Raw genomic sequence first — 17,207 nt, 5'->3', positions numbered from 1 at the left:
TCACTATTTTTGGTTGAAATGATTTGATTCATCATTATATTAACAACTCGTATAATTATTCTAGTCAGCGCGAAAGTCTTGGTTCACGCCCATTTCAAAACCTATTATATTTCCAAATTAGATTTTAAATTGCCTCTTTTCCTTCTCATTGCCAAGTATAACATTATCTAAAAGCGGAGCCTACGCAATGATATAGGCCCGTGCGTGGCGATTTTTATGTGGGGAAATATCCAGTTTCATAGAGGAGATATTTTTACCCTATTTGTGTACTAGATGGCGCTTTTATTACAGTTGCGACCGGGGTCTTTCATATATTATCCTTCATATTTTTGGAGTCAATTATAAAACATTTTATGAAAGAGAAGGGTTTCACCCTTAAATTAAAGTAATTGTTTTAGGGGCTCTTCACTTTTTATTGAATCTTTTGGTTAGATTGTATGGACAACATAATTAATTATGTGATTTTAACTTTCTTTTTTATAACTTCTTGATCTGACTAATTCACAGTTTTATTAAACCATAAGAGGAATTTTTTTAACCCCTTCATAACCTTTCATTTTACTAACCTTAACTTTTTTGGCATGATTGTTCAATAAAAGTCTTTGGAAACGTTTTCTTACTATCCGCGAACTCGGGTTCACCGCTCTACGTCTAAGCCTTGATCTAATATTGTAGCAGTCGCGGGGTCACGAGGCTGAACTTATTTTCATTTAACGGTACGAAAGCGCCACCAAGCGAGAAAACACGGCGAACTATTCTAGTTAGAAAAATATTCTCGCTTTGCGATAGGCACGGGCCTAGATCATTGCGGAGGCTCCTTTAAATGTTATAATGGAAGTTCAAAACTTACAAGTAACGCAAATCACGATTTACGTCCTAGCTAGTTGTGGTTGGTGGTGGGGTGGGAACGAATGTTAGTTTGGTATGTAAGCCTTCTTTCAACTCAAATTGACTATCTTCCATTTTATAAGCCTTTGCTAAACTCATTCAAAACGTTTAGATGTTTCAGTGCAAATATTGTTACTGCTTCGTCAATCGTGATGTTTCTTTCCTGTACCGCCAAATGCAATTTATTGCGGAAAGTTGGACTAGGATTATTAATCGGTCTTTCGTCTTAGAAAGCCTTAAAACGTTTCAAATGAACCAAGATACAGTTGTTTCTTAAATATTTTTTTAATTTCCAATCGGCGTACTCTTGAAAATGTAATGGCCAGTCGCTACGTAATTCTTCATAAAGAATATCGAATTCATTTACTGTTATGGAGTCAATTAATTGGTTAAGTTGAGCAACATAATGGTCAATGTTGGTAACGCAATTTTCTTTTAGATAAACTGTGACGTCATTGAAAATTTTACTAGTACAAAATAAAATATTTTCTTGCGGCGTGCGCAAGCTATCAAACGTAACTCTCTCTGAATCATCAGTCACAATAGGAACCAATTTGCCGAATTTTTCTAAATGTTTAAAAGGAATTCGTCCCAAAATGACGTTGCCACGATAACATTTTGATGAAGTAAGAAGTACACATCGAATTTTGGATCGTCCTTCATTTCAATATTTCTCATTGAAATAGTTGTTACGTAAAAACCACCAAGATTTTGTGTGGTCTTACAAGATATGTATTGCTTGGCGTGTTTCGCTTTAAGCAGGTGATTGGCCAGATTCTGAAACTGTACTTTCTATGAGTGGTATTGTAGACTCCGTCTCTTTATGAGAGTTTGGCTCTTGATCAAGGGTCTGTACTAGACAAGGTTTATTCATTGACTTCTCATTATTTTGGCGCGATGTACCCATTCTCACATCACCAATGTAGTTTATAATGATGAAATATTCATTATCTACATTCCCTAGCGTATAAATTTCCCTTTCAAAATTAACTGAGTGAGCTTCTCGCCCATTACCAGTTCGTATTTGAAATACCGTTTAATCACTGCGTGATTGTCTCTATTTTTGGTGGATGCCCTTGCTCTCCATAACCTGCCATCTTGTTTTATTATATATTCCTCTGGGCGATCATCATTTAATATTAAAACAAATAGGTTTCCGCCTTTGATCAACTCTCGTGGAATTTGATCTGACATATGTTTGAGAGAGCCATTTTTCGCTTTCTTCAAAATTTCCAATGCGCGCTCTTTAGATATGCTAATGTTCAAATCAGTTTCACAGGGAATCATATTTCAGTATTAAGTTAACTTTATATCGACAGTCCACAGGTCACTTTAAGTGTTTTGAATAGTAGAGCTTAAGAAAAAAACGGCCTAAGATTCTAGTTTTTTAAAATTCCCTTTATGTGGTCAGAACGCAAAAACTGCGAGTCCACAGTGTCACTTATTAAGTGTTTTTAACTAGCAGAGATTAAGACCAAAACGGCCAAAGATTCTAGTTTCTTGAAGAAAAATAATATTTGGCATTCAATTGCCAAAGAATGCAGATATACCACCATCCAGCCACTAAAATAGGGGTGAGAAAAACTTTCGCACATTCAATACGCGCAAAAATAAAAACGAATCTTCTCTAGCGAGACAAGATAGAACACGCAACCACAAAGCTCCAACCAACCTTGAACAAGGAAGATTCGCGTATGTCGCCGTCGCGGCGAGAGAATCGGATCGACCAACAAGCAAGAGGAAATGAATAGCAAATTTTGACATGGACTCTTAGCGCCATCACACGGACAAGAAACATTTTATTTTAACCTGTTTTCAAAGGGGTTGCATTCCTATAAAGTTGTTTATCACTGTTTCGAAGAGAAATATCCTAGCCTCTGTGATTCTGTTAATCTCTGTGGTACATGGTGGTGCCAGAGGTACCTCCCCCCTCCGCAAAAGACACGGGTGTATATTTAATAGAAATTAATTTTTAAACGCGTTTATATTAAACAGCGTAATATTCTCAATAGAACTATTGAATCTAAACAAATTTGACCCGTAATTTAATTAAATATATGCATTTTCTGTAAAATAGTATATTTGGATGCACCCATGAATCTGTAAAATAGTGTGTTGTAGGCACCCTGAATTTAAGTGAGATAATAGCTAGTTATTAACTATTTAAGTAGTGTATATTAAACCAAACACGTTTCTGATTATGTATAGTAAATTTGAATTAATTTGACCCGTAATTTACTTAAATAATCACATTTTCTGTAAAATAGTGCCTCCTGTAAGTCATCTGATCCCGAGTACAAAATCTGTATGCACCCTTAAGTTTAAGTTTATTTGATAGAAATTAATTTTTAAGCGCGTTTATATTATAGAGCGTAATATTCTTAGTAGATGTAGGTAAATTGAATTAATTTGATCGGTAATTAACTTAAATATAAGCATTTTCTGTAAATTAGTAAGTTGTAGGCACCCTTAAATTTAAGTAAATTAGTTTGGAATTAAGTTTTAAAATGGTTTATAATATATATCATAGCTTACTTATTATATATATGCAATTTTGAACCAGTTTCACCATTAATTAACTTAAATAAAGTCTTTTTCTATAAAACTACTGCTATAGTAGTTTTCCTACTGGGTGCACTTGTAGACACTTTCTGTAATTCTGTAAAAATGTGCGGCACTCCAACTACGATGTTATAGGACCCTACTTTGCTCTTCCTTCAACTGCTGATGTTCAATACACCCTTCCGTGTTTAATGGAAGTTTTGAAAGCTTTCCAATTTACAGGGTTTAACGTATCGTGTTTGGTGTGCGACGGAGCTAGTTCAAATCTGAGCGTAATAAAACTTGTAGCTGATCTCTATGGAGCATTTAGCTTCGAAAACACGGCTGACATTGCTGTTGATGCGTCATTCTTTAATCCATTCAACCTTGACCGAAATATATATTTCATCATCTGCCCTTCACACCAGGTAAGTTTTTAATTCTTGATTTGGTTTGATGAACTTAATGTATATTTACTTTGTTTAAGCTTAAGAATATGATCAACGCGTTATTTTCTTCCGATCCTCAACGGGCCAAAAAATTCTTAAATCTGGGAAATGAATTTGGTTGATCTTAAACTTATAGATGATGACAACCGAAAGCGAGGAGTACCGCGCCAAGTTCCCCACCTACTTCAAAGCTTTGTGGAAAGGGATTCTTGGACAAAAGGAAATGAAGCCTGCGTGAATCTTACAGGTAATTGTTGTCTGGCTATAAATTGGTATTTTTAAGATTCAGGAACTAAATAAACGTCATATTTTATAGCAAAATGATGTTATCTCTGCCATTTACGAGTACGCTAATCCTAAATCTGGCATCAAACCGCACGGCTACGACGCGAACATGGCTATGTTTGCCATATTTATTGCATAAAGAAATGATTTGTTTAAAGAAGTTGTCTACTTTAATTTAAACATATTCGCTCAAATTTTGGGGTGCCCTAAGTTGTCTACCTCTTGTCGTTTCCTTGTTTGATGTATTTACATCATTACAAAGCTTGCTTGCTATTTTATTGGGTTCACCCGTCTCAAAAACATCACAGAATTTCTTTTTCTTTACAATATTACTCTTTCGTTTTGTTATGCTAGACTGAAGAAAGTCTTGCATGTGTATAAAATCTTGGTTCAATATCACAGATGCTCATTCTTTTAACTGACTTTGACGTAACATTTATCTTAATTTGAAGATGTTCTTGTGAATGAGCGTCACTTTACTTTGATTGGTGTTGTAAAGGAACAATAATGTTGTCAGATTTATGTTGCAGTGGACACGTTTGGATCAATTATAGGTAGCTCGTTTAAGCTAGGTATCGTACATTCACTTCTTAAAGGGTATGCGCAGATTTATTTGAAAAACCTTTCATTCGTTTAACAAAAGATAGAATTTCTTTCAAAGAATCCAAAAATATCAAACTTTTAACTCTCAGATTTGTAGTTATTATGTAAGATAAGTTTGAATATATAAAGTTTCTACCCCCATTTTTCAAATTAAGCCGCCATTTTACCAAAGTAAAGACAAGAGAGAGTATATACTGCCGTATACGCCAGTAAATATACGCCAGTTCGCTGACGTATATTCACTGGCGTATACGGCAGTGGGTGTGGCGGATGGGAGGGGGGTTCATTATTCCCCCTCTTTTTATTCTTCTCTCTAGGCGGTGGCAGTCTGCAGGCAGGGGAGGGGCGCATTGCTATGGGGGGGAATTGATAACGTCACGTATCACGTGATGGTGTTGGCGGGAATTTTGAACTTATTTTATAGTGTACTGGTATGACGTCACGTAATTTATTGGTGTTGAAGGCGCACAGTGTCCATAGTGGTATTATTTCGGTGTATTTTTAGGATATTGTGTCTATTTAAGATATAATTTACGGGTAATTCTATAGGTTCATTATGCCCTTGCTACACCCAACCTTCCCGCAATGTTATTCTTTGTTTGATTTTGAGGTCTCTGCGTGTATGCTTATGCTTATGTTATCCTAAAGAACTAGTTTTGATTGAGATAAGGTTTACGTAGTTTATTGAAAATTAAGCTACGGCTCGGTTCTACGGTGCTCATGTTTTGTATTGTTATTATTTGGTGTATCTTTAGGGTATTGTGTTCATTTAGGGCATGATTTATATAGGTTCAGTAGGCCCTTTCTACACATACCCTTCTAGTACTGTTATTCTTTGTATGATTTCGAGGTCCCTCCATGTATGCTTATGTCATACTAAAGAACTAGTTTTAATTGAAATATGTTTACATTGCAAAAGGGTACAAATTAAGTTACGACTCGGTACTACAGTAGGGTGTTATAGTTAGTAAACGAAATACAGGGTTAAAACAATAATACAATTTAATATCATAAAAGGGGAATTACGACATTTAGTGCACAATTTTACAGTAGATTAATAAGTGTAACTACAGATAGTTAGTTAAAATAAACAAGTACTACTATAAAACCTCATCAGAAAATTACACTAGTTTTGATACTATTAGGGAGAATAAGTACGATACTAAGTGACTAAAATACAAAAGCTTATGGTACTGTAGATCCTGAAAAATATAGGTTTAGGCTATTGTAAGCTTATTCTATGGTAGATCGTGGTAGGTTTATGCTAGGCTTATTCTATGGTAGATCTTGAAAGATATGCTTATGCTAGGTTATTCCATGGTAGATTTGGGTAGGTTTATGTTATATTAGATCTTGAAAGATCGGTTTATGCTAGGTTTATTCTTAGTAAATGCTGAAAAATATAGTCTTATGCTGGGTTATTCTATGGTAGATCCTGAAAAAGATAGGCTTATGCTAAGTTATTCTATGTTAGATCCTGAATGATTGATCTATGCTAGGTTATTCTACGGTAGGTCCTGAAACACAGGTTTATGCTAGGTTATTTTAGTTTTCTAGGCGAAAGAATGAGAGGTTGTATTAGGTTTAGAACATTGAACACTACTGAAATACGCATGAATACTGATTAAAATACTAGCATTTATGTAATACCATCTAAAAAACACCAATTTTACCATGAGCCAGTGACTTATTAGAAATTAATACCGATTTTTTATACGTATATTACTAAAATACACATGAATATTGATTAAAATACTCGCACTTATATAACACTACTTAAAAAAACAACAATTTTACCATGCACAAGTGGCTTATTAGAAACTAATACTGAACTTAATACAGATAATACTAAACTACAAGGTGTTTATATAAAATACATGCAAAAGTTATAGCTGACTTCTACTAAAATATACATGAATATTGATTAAAATACTGGCATTTACTTAAAACTACCTTAAAAAACACCAATTTTACCCTGCACAAGTGGCTTATTAGAAACTGATACTGAGTTTCATACGAATAATTCTAAACTACAAAGGATTTATATAAAATACATGCAAAAGATATAGCTGAATACTGCTTAAAATACACATGAATATTGATTAAAATACTAGCATTTATATAACACCACCTAAAAAAATCACGGTGGGCCGTGTCTGAGGGATGGGTGTTGTGTAGCGGAGGAGATACATTATTTCTTACTAACCTTTTCACCAACCTTTTAGTCCAGAATTCGGAATTGAAATTACTCTCCAAAGCTTCCAAAATCCTCTTTCACCCAACCACCAGGTGTAAGTTGTATGACATTAAGGGGGAGTAGGTGGGGTCGAACTTGGTTCATAACAAAAGAATTTATCCCAATCTGTTTTACTTGTACGTAAACACGTTCAGACGTGTCTTAATGGCTTTGGGGGCATGGTCGAACCAGTTGTATTGTTATCATTAGAATTTATTTTGTCCTTTCTTTAATTGGACCACCCATCAGGTTTTATGACATTACAAGGGGGGCGAGGGTGAACCTTTATCCCCATCTGTTTTTTATTTATAAGTAAACACGTTGAGACGTATCTTAAGGGCTTTGGGGTGGTGGTCGTACCATTTGTATTGAATCAATGGAATTTATATTTGGAGTGATTTATAACTCACACAAATGTGTTATGTCCAAGTTTATGTCATTGAGCGGGGCGGTGACACATCCTACAATGGGGTTCAAACATTTAATTGATTACAGGTGGTTGCCCTGAGGGCATTAAACGGACAAGTCTCAACAAATTTAAGATGTTTCCGTTGCGTTAACAGAAAGGCAATAGATCATTAAATCGAAACATTAACCTAATACGTACTATATTTATCAAAATTATCGGCAACGTAATCAAAAATCTGTGGAAAACGTAAAACGGTAATGAAAGAAGCATCATTCATAACTCATTTCGTGTTAGAAGTAAAAAACTATCGAAACGTTTTTGATCAACTACCTTACAATTGACCGATACCAAAACGATCATTTCAAATTCCTAAAATCCCATAGGAATACATGGGGAAATGAATAATCCACCGAAACGAAAACAGTCATGTACATTGCATTTTAGCAACACGAAACGAGTCATTTGAAAAAATATTTCAATTGTTAAAAACGTTTTGATAAATTTTAGCTAAATTTATCAAAATTACTCTATGTTTCACCAAAAACACTTTTGATTTAGCAAAATTCCACCAATTTTATTCTATTTAAATAAAACTTTATTACCTCTTGACCCCCCTCTTAGCAGAAACTAGTATAACAATCTTTTACTATAACAAAGACTAAGTTAATTAAGTATTTCTAGGGAAACGTCAATCAATTCGAGCACGAGTATTGTATATGTTTACAATGCGGAATCATTTACATAGTTTCACACTAGAATTTCACTGCTATTTACAATGTTCTAGGGAAAAAACACATATTTTAACTAACACCTTTAGAAAAGACATACATCCCAATATACTAAAGCAGAATATAGGACCAGCGAAAAGTTCAAAGTACAACATAGAGTGTCATTTAGCTAATGTCAGTGCATGAATCGTGGATTTCTAGCAATAGAAAGAAATATTGTACGCAACATCTTTCTAACATATAAAAATGCTTATTTGGGTTTCCTAAATTCCCCAAAGAATTGCATACAAAATTTGAAAAAGTACTGACTTCAGTTAATCCAACTCACTTTGTTTCTTTAGTTGCCTTAAAATGACGAAATGAGTCATTTGAAAAACAGTTCACATGACTAAAAACGTTGCGATGATTTTCGCAATATTTATCAAAATGATTTGATGAAAAGCATATTTTCATTTATTTCAGAATCATTAATTTCAATACATAACTAGATGGTGTTGCAGACTTAAGGAATTTAATTTTCTATACCTCAAAACTAGCTTTACTCTTATAGTTGCAATTTATTTATTTAACAAGGCTCGAGGGATAGGGTCGTGAAGCCCCCAGGGCTTGGGTACGACCCCCCCCTTCCATGGCACAATACGAGAGTATATACAAACGGGGAATATTACAAACAGAAACGTACAAATGAACTAACAAAAGAGAGAAATCTTACGAAATGGTTAAGTTTAAACATTCAATTACGTCATTAAAAATGTTCCTTAATAATACATTTGAATATCATGAAAAATACTGGTTTTTACACCAATAATTACAAAATTTGACGCCTGCTTTGACTAAATTCAATATGGTAACACTAGTATTAGGGTCGCTTATTATTGAGATGTTCAGACTTTAGGGCGGTGCTTTCCTCGATTGTTGTCTGATGCTCATAGATTTTTTAGTTACATTGGAATTTGTCCTTTCTTTAATTTAACCACCCACCTCGTTTTATGAGGGTTAGGGGGAAGAGGTCGAACTTGATCCATAACAAAAGGATTTATCCCCATCCGTTTTTATTTTTATTATAAAGACGTGTCTTAATGGGTTTAGGGGCATGGCCGAACCATTTGTGTTGTTATGAATGGAATTTATTTTGTGATTTATTGCTTTGTTAGTTGGTGACTCTTCCTACCACGAAACATTTGATTCGAGGGGTTTGCCTTGAAGGCATTATCCTGACAAGTCTTTACATGTTTAAGATATTTTTGGTGCGCTAACCGAAACCAGGAAAATATATGAGTATTTTGCCAGAACTATAGACTAGGAGACTAATTTCGTTCTTTTTTTAAAGGAAATAACTCTCTTTTATCATCTTTAACGTAGCAAATAATGTATCAAAGCTATCCTAAATACTCCATTTTACCTTCAATCTGGCAGCTAAATCAAAAACTTTCAGTGCTTACATCTCAAGTAAACGCTGTATCAATCTAGGATTAATCAAAACATTTGTTAAAAAAAAAGAGTACATTTTTTAACCTTTTTATCGCAACCATACAATATATTGTGATTTTCCCCGCTCGATGAAGTCTCTTAAACCGATCTTAAATAGTTGGGGGTTCAACATTGTTAACAAGTTGGCGGGTGTATCTTATTATTTCTTGTCAGATATTTACGCCTATACAGAACTTTGACGAGATTAAGATTGATTTTGTAGAAAAATCATGCTCAAATCCTTGTTTGTTTCAGTCATTCTCACAAAGTCTCTGATTTTTTAGTGAGGTTAACAGGTTTATTTAATCAGGGTTTACAAATAAACGTTAGAAGACGAAACGGTGTGTGCCGTTTTTATTACTGAATGATAAGAGAAATCCCTTGATTCTATCGACCCCATGATACGAGTTAACATTTTTAAAATTAAGTGCTTCAAAGCCTTAATCCCTCGTTAGACGGACAGTGACCTTTTTAGAATAACTAGCCTAATATTTATACCAAACCATTATAATTTTATTTTGGAGCACTAGAATTATTTGTCCAAATAGGACCAAATTGCTCTGCGTTTAGCTTCCTTTATTTACAAACCTTTCACAATCAATTGTGTCCTTTTTTCAAGGTACTACAGTCAATCGCTATATTAGTAAGTAGCGAAAATTATCATTGTACTGTGAAATTAACCCCAAATTAACCCAATCAATCTCAATTATTATACGCATTTACGCCTTTTGTTATGCGAGTTTTGTATACACATCGGTGCAGAAAGGATTTAATGTTCTAATCCTGCGAAAGACGCCTAATGTTTACTATTCGACTTGTTTTGAGAATTTCATCCCGTTGATAAACCTTTTCATAACGAATACTAGCTCAGTTGGCATTGTCTATTCTTTAAAAGTTTCGAATTTTAGCCTCTTAAGGAATTAAATATGTTATATTTAAGTGCCTAGTTGCTACCTGGCTGATTAGAAATTACCTATTCCGTAAACACGTTCAGGCAAGGGCTTTAGGAGGTGGTTGACCAGTGCTATTGCATTGTTATCATTGGAATTTATTTTGTGTTTCATTGCTCTTTCTATTTGAATAGACCTACTTCTCTCCTACACAATCATAGTGTTATTCATGACCGTGAGAAACTATCTGGTCATAGGTTAACTTAAGGTAGAGTTAAAAGTAACTTTTTGAAAAGTGTACAATGGTTTTTATGACCTATTAGCGAAATTCGGAACCATATTATTAAACAGACGTGAAGATAACAAAGGATATTGTCACGATTGAGAATCTCTAGAAACGCTTTACGCACCCTGTTTTTTATTTATTACAAGTATTGTCCCTTATTTGCGGTGTTTATACCAAAAATCTATTTATAGGCCACTCTTTTGTTGACAATTTTTTTGACATAAAGTAAATCCAACGTTATAAAATTGGTAAACTATTAACAGGCATGGGTCCGAAATGCATTGTATGAAAACATCTGCTGACTGATAAGATCAGGTAATAAAGGCTATTGTAAACGATTGAGGAATATGGGCGTGTCTATTAAGAAATTTCGTTAGCTCAAGGTAGCATTTTGTTTTTTGAAAAAATGTACAATGGTTTTTATGACCTATTAGAGAAATTCGGAACGTTATTATTTAACAGACTTTAAGATAACAAAGGATACTGTCACAATTGAGAATCACTAGAAACCTTTTACACATCATGTTTTTCATTTATTACCCCAATAAAATTGTCCCTTATTTGCAGTGTTTATAACAAAATTCTATTTATAGGCCACTCTTTTGTTGACAATTTATTTGACATAAAGCAAATCCAGCGTTTTATTTTATTATAAAATCGGTAAACTATCAACAGGCGTGTGTCAGAAATGCATTGTGAGAAAACATCTGGTGACTGGTAAGCAATAAATCAGGCTATTGTTAAAGTATTGAGGAATGTGGGCGTTTTTATTAAGAAATTTAGTATAAAAGCGGCTGAGGAAATGATCAAAATACACAGTCGATCTTCAAACACCGAAAGATAAACATGGATCTTGAAACTCTCCGTACAACTTTGAACGAACTGACTATAAATAGACCTTGGCCATTACGTTTAATATATGAGTTTTATTTCTACCTATAAGCCTATCTGCGACTAGATCCGGTGTACGGATCGCAGACTCTACCACAACTCGTATTACATGGTGGCTTGAACGCTATTCAAGCTTGCCTCGACTTACTCGAGTATATGAAAACAGTTGCTCGAACACCAGAGGACTGTAATACCTAAGAAGAATTGGAAAACCTAAGGGATCTAATGCCTAGTCCCTTAAGAACGGAATACATAGATCGCCAAGCGAAACGACAAGAAGAAATTGAGCTGGGTATACACGAAGAAGCTCAAATCGCCGACTTCAACAACTCACAATATGACAAAGAGATAGCCGCATTTTTAGACGGAAAAGATCAAGGACCACACGCAGAGGAGATACTATTGAACGATACCTTACCGAGGGAGAACGGTTCTGAAGAGACGATTTTTGACGATGATATCGACGTACAATGGGGAGGAGGAGAAACGGACCCGCCCACACCTATTGACAACCTACCTTCTTGCGAGATACTAGGACAAAGTGAGAAATTTTACAAACATTTTAACATGTATGGTCGAGAGGTAGTTCTTAGAGTTACTGCAGATCCCGTCGCTAGTATTTGTACCGTAACGAAATGCGTCCTTAGCAAGTACAGACCTACAGACCATGTCCAAATTACTTTAAAGAGTGCGGCAAATATTTGTAGGTCCGAACTAGAATTATCCTTTGGACGATTAGATCAAGTCGACCCTAATATTCTTTTTGACCAGCTTAGTGTTATGCTTTATGAGGACGAAATGGAAGCATTTTTCCTAGGTCCTGTTAAAATGATTTTTAGTATTGTACGACTGCCGGAGGGCAATACCCTCGCTGCAGCCCGAGGCATTAAACCTTTCAATCTTTTCTGCAGAGATAGGCGAGGTATTGTACGTATAGTCAATTCTGATAACCTGTGTTTAGCCCGATCGCTTTGTGTGGCTATAAATCATAGAAATTATGCTAATGATACAACCGAAGCTCTAAAGATCCGTTACGAAGCTATATCTAGGGCAAGACCAGGAAATAAATCTCAAAAAGAGGCTGCTTTAGAACTATGTTATAAGGCAGGATTAAGGGCTAGTGAGTGTGGAACTGCCGAATCGTTTCAAAAGTTCAAAATTTATTTAAGTCAATATTCGATTTTCGTATACAAATTCGAAAATAGCGTCCCTGTTTTGATTTTCGGCGAAAATGATCCCGATGATACTAGGCCCCGCCTCTTTTTATTGAATGAAAATAACCATTATAATGTTATTACAAAATTAAGACCAATTTTCAATCACGACCTATTCTGCGAAAAATGCCTCGTACCCTATTGGCGAATACAGTCACATAAATGTAATGACTTTTGTTTTAGTTGCATGAGACCCACTATTTGCCAAGGCCCCCCTATAGCTTGTGGGCCTTGTTTACGGAAATTCTTAGGCGACGATTGCTATCAAAGTCACTTCGAAACTTCTAGCAATAAAAAGTCGCTATGTGAACGCCTTTTTCACTGTAAAGACTGTTTAAATATTATCGATTTTTCCCGAAGAACTGAGACGGATATGTGTGGGGAGATATTTTGTCAGATCTGTAAGAAATACCAACCGAGCAATCACTTATGTTATATCCAGGTTATCAAAGATAAACCCCTGAAAGTGTCCTCTGTTAAGAAGCCTAGACCCAATCAGCCTAACCTTATGTATATTTTCTTTGACGTAGAATGTATACAAACGAAGGTGTGTCAGGAAAAGTCAGGTGCCTATGAACACCAGGCTATCCTGTTAGTTAGCATAACAGTCTGTGAGCATTGCGTAGATGAAACATCCCTAAATTTTAAATGCATTATGTGTAGTCAGTTTGGTAAGCGTAAACAACGCTTTTCAGGCGGAAATCCCATAGCTTTATTTTTAGATTATTTAATGCAATTACACGATGTCAGGAACGTCATCATACTGTCTCACTATGGCAGTAATTATGATAATCAATTAATAATTAGAGAAATCATTAATAGGGATGAAAAATTCGTTCCATCTTTGAAAATTAACGGAACTCGAATATTAGAAATGAAATTGTTTAACCTGCTATTTCTGGATTCTTATAATTTCATCCCTGTAGCCTTAGCAAAGTTTCCAGCTACTTTTGGTATACCTGATGCAGCCAAAGGGTATTTTCCACATTTTTTATTCAATGTAATAGAACATAATTTTGATGTTAATAATCAAAGCGAAACCAACTATGTTATAGAAAGTAATCTGCCCCCTATCGAAGCTTATGGTTGTCAATATTTTACAAGGAAGAATTTAGATACCTTCTTAAAATGGCATAGCTCAGAAGATAGTAAAGGTCGCGATTTCGACTTCTTGAAGGAACTCAATTATTATTGTGAGAACGACACAATTTTACTATTCCTAGGATGTTTAACTTTCCGTACCCTCTGCTTAAAGTAACAGGCGTTGATCCATTTAATTGCGGCGCAATTACTCTTCCTGGCGTGTGCTCTCACGTGTTTCGCCGAAATTATCTTAAACCCGATACTATAGGCATCATACCGGCAAACTATTATAGACTTAGTGAAAATCAGTCAATAGGGGCTATAGAGTGGCTTGAGTGGACCGCACACAAACGAAATATATCTATCCAATCCTCCTTTCGAGGTAAAGAAACCAGAATCCAAAAACTTAAAGTAGACAGTTTTTGCGAAATGAACCAGGAAATATTCGAATACTGGGGGTGTTTCTATCATGGGTGCAAAATACACTTTCCTTTAAACAGAAACAAGGCTTTGCACGGGGACCCTGCTCAGACTTTGAACTCTAGATATTTTAGTAGCATTCATTTGTTAGCTAAATTAGAATCCCTCAATTATAAAGTAAATATCAAATGGGAGTGCGAATGGCAGAATGAAAAAGCGAATAAACCAGAAATAATAGAGTTTTTAAAATGTCATGACATTAAGCCTAAAATAGTAAAAAGATTGGACCCTCGCGAGGCATTCTTCGGAGGAAGATGTTGCGCTACAAAATTATACCATAAAACAACAGGATCAGAGCGTATTCATTACGTCGATTTCACGAGTTTATACCCTTTCATTAACAAAACCACCAAGATACCTATAGGACATCCCGAAATCATACTAGACAACTTTCCTGATGTATTTTCGTTTGATGGACTTCTTAAATGTGACGTCTTACCGGCGCCAAACCTAATTCATCCTGTCTTGCCTGCTCGTATTAATGGAAAATTAACATTTCCATTATGCTACACCTGTTGTAAAACCCAGTTTCAAGGTGATTGCGAACATACTCCTGAAAAAAGAGAATTGCGAGGCACACGGGTAGTCGACGAGTTACGTCATGCAGTAGAGAATGGTTACACAATCACTCGAATGTACGAGGCTTGGTCATACAAAGTCACACAGTACGATCCCAAAACAAAACAGGGAGGACTGTTTAAAGATTATGTTAATACCTTTTTAGAGTATAAAACCCAAGCTAGCGGCTTCCCGCCGGATTGTCAGACTCAAGAAGATAAGGAGAACTATGTCAAAAGTTTCAAAGACGAAGAGGGCGTCGAACTAAATATCACTAAAGTAGAGAAAAATGAAGGCCTGAGATGCCTTAGCAAACTTATGCTCAACTCTTTTTGGGGTAAATTCGGCCAAAAAACAAGACACACCTCTACCGAAATAATCAAAGATGCTTGCCGATTATACGGATTAATACTAAATCCGGATATAGAGGTTAAAAGTCTACTAACAATCAACGAAAACACAGTACTAATAAAATACGAACACATTCTCGAAAATGAGATCGTACACAAACACACAAACGTAGTTATCGCTTGTTTCACAACAGCTATGGCACGATTACATTTACTAAAACATCTTGAAAAGGTCGGTGACCTTTGTTTTTATTTTGACACGGATAGTTTAGTGTACCTCTCACCAGATGGCACTCATTTGCTACCCACTGGCGATTATTTAGGGGAGCTCAAAAATGAATTAGAATCTTATGGACAGGATGCCTATATTTGTGAATGGGGGAGTGCTGGACCCAAGAACTATTCTATGGACATTCTCGACCCTAAAACGGGCAAAAAAACTAACATTATCAAAGTTAAAGGCTTTTATTTAAACGCCTCTACTGAAAATTATATAAATTTTGAAACTATGAAGAAACTACTGGAAGTAAACAATGAAGGTGAACCTCTACTGAACTCGGTTCAAGTGCCTATTGGCCCACAAATCAGACGTCTGCAAGATCACACTCTGATCACTATCGATCAGACCAAAACATATCAGGTCGTAGTGGATAAAGTTAGAATAATATCTGACTATAAAACTACCCCCTACGGTTATATTAACTAGAATCGTTGACATTTTCCACATAAGTTACTTGTGTATATTTCGATAGCTGCTTTTAATTAGTATCTCAAGTATTATTTATAGTAATATTAACGTATTTCAACTATTAACATGTAACAATATTTTAAAGAATACGCATCATTTTTTGTAATATTTTTGCATTTAGTAAGCTTTTTTTTTAATTAGTATATGTTAGCACTTTAGTTTAAAAATTAGTATACTTATTGTATAAGTGTAATTTTTATTTTTTGATGATAATTATAGTAACGTTTTTTAGTAATATTTCCATATTTTTATCCTTAATCGTATATCAGTAATTAATCGTGTATGAAAAAATATATTTTTTCGTCAATCCTGTGAACATTTTAGTTTAATAACTAGCCTAATATTTGTACTAAAATCATATAATAACCATTGTAGTTTTTTACGAGTATTGTAGGTACATGTTTATGTCAATACATTTGCTTAATCATCGTGAAATGTAGTATTTCTATATTTTCTATGAAGGTACATGGGTATATATGTACTTAATAATCTCTCGTGTAGTAATATTGTTCTATTTTCTATGAAGGTATATGTCAATATAGGTGCTTAATCATCTCGTAATATACGTATAAAAGTACGATTTTTTTGAAGTAGTATTAATTTTACATTTTAGTAAATTTGTTTGTTATCAAAACCATTGTAATTCGTATTTTTTGATGTTTTTTAGTAGTGATTGCGCATTTTAACTGTATATCAATATTTTAACGCGTATGAAAAAATATATCGTTCAGTCAATCCTATGAGAATTTTTAATTTAAATACTAGTATTGTGCTTATTTACCTTGTATTCTATGTAATTCGTATTTTCTGATGTTTTATTAGTAATATTTCGCATTTTAACTCAAGTAATTGTACTTATTCTCCAAATTCGTATTAAAACTAATGTGAATCAAATTTTATTTATGATGTTTTAGCAGTACTGCTTCATTTTAGCTTCTAATCAACTACTAAATTGTGCAAAAACTCCCGTAATACCACGTTTATGGTATTAAATTGTATTATTGTTTTAACCCTGTATTTCGTTTACTAACTATAACACCCTACTGTAGTACCGAGTCGTAACTTAATTTGTACCCTTTTGCAATGTAAACATATTTC

At 34.6% G+C, this 17,207-nt stretch overlaps 1 protein-coding gene across 1 annotated transcript; it reads left to right on the top strand.

Annotated features, from left to right (window-relative positions):
* Window positions 1–2,426: 2,426 nt before the first annotated feature.
* LOC149649547 (uncharacterized) lies at window positions 2,427–4,000 on the top strand. The gene is made up of 4 exons (XM_089849353.1): window positions 2,427–2,462; window positions 2,520–2,580; window positions 3,586–3,857; window positions 3,917–4,000. The coding sequence occupies exons 1-4, from the start codon at window positions 2,427–2,429 to the stop codon at window positions 3,998–4,000; spliced, it is 453 nt and encodes a 150-aa protein (XP_089705479.1).
* The last annotated feature ends 13,207 nt before the right edge of the window (window positions 4,001–17,207 follow it).

The sequence above is a fragment of the Phalangium opilio genome, unplaced genomic scaffold (assembly GCF_054372755.1).
Source record: "Phalangium opilio isolate 3A_F unplaced genomic scaffold, DU_Popi_V2 ptg000088l_1, whole genome shotgun sequence".
In the NCBI taxonomy this organism is placed as follows: domain Eukaryota; kingdom Metazoa; phylum Arthropoda; class Arachnida; order Opiliones; family Phalangiidae; genus Phalangium; species Phalangium opilio.
The sequence above is the reverse complement of the archived record's forward strand: the minus strand, read 5'-3'. Positions and strand labels throughout refer to the sequence as shown.

Excerpts from the sequence above, each read along its gene's own strand:
- LOC149649547 (XM_089849353.1), top strand. The coding sequence starts at position 2,427 with ATGCAGATATACCACCATCCAGCCACTAAAATAGGG. Across the intron at positions 2,581-3,585 it reads CTTGAACAAGGAAGATTCGC|GACCCTACTTTGCTCTTCCT; the intron begins GTATGTCGCCGT and ends ACGATGTTATAG. Across the intron at positions 3,858-3,916 it reads TCATCTGCCCTTCACACCAG|CTTAAGAATATGATCAACGC; the intron begins GTAAGTTTTTAA and ends ACTTTGTTTAAG.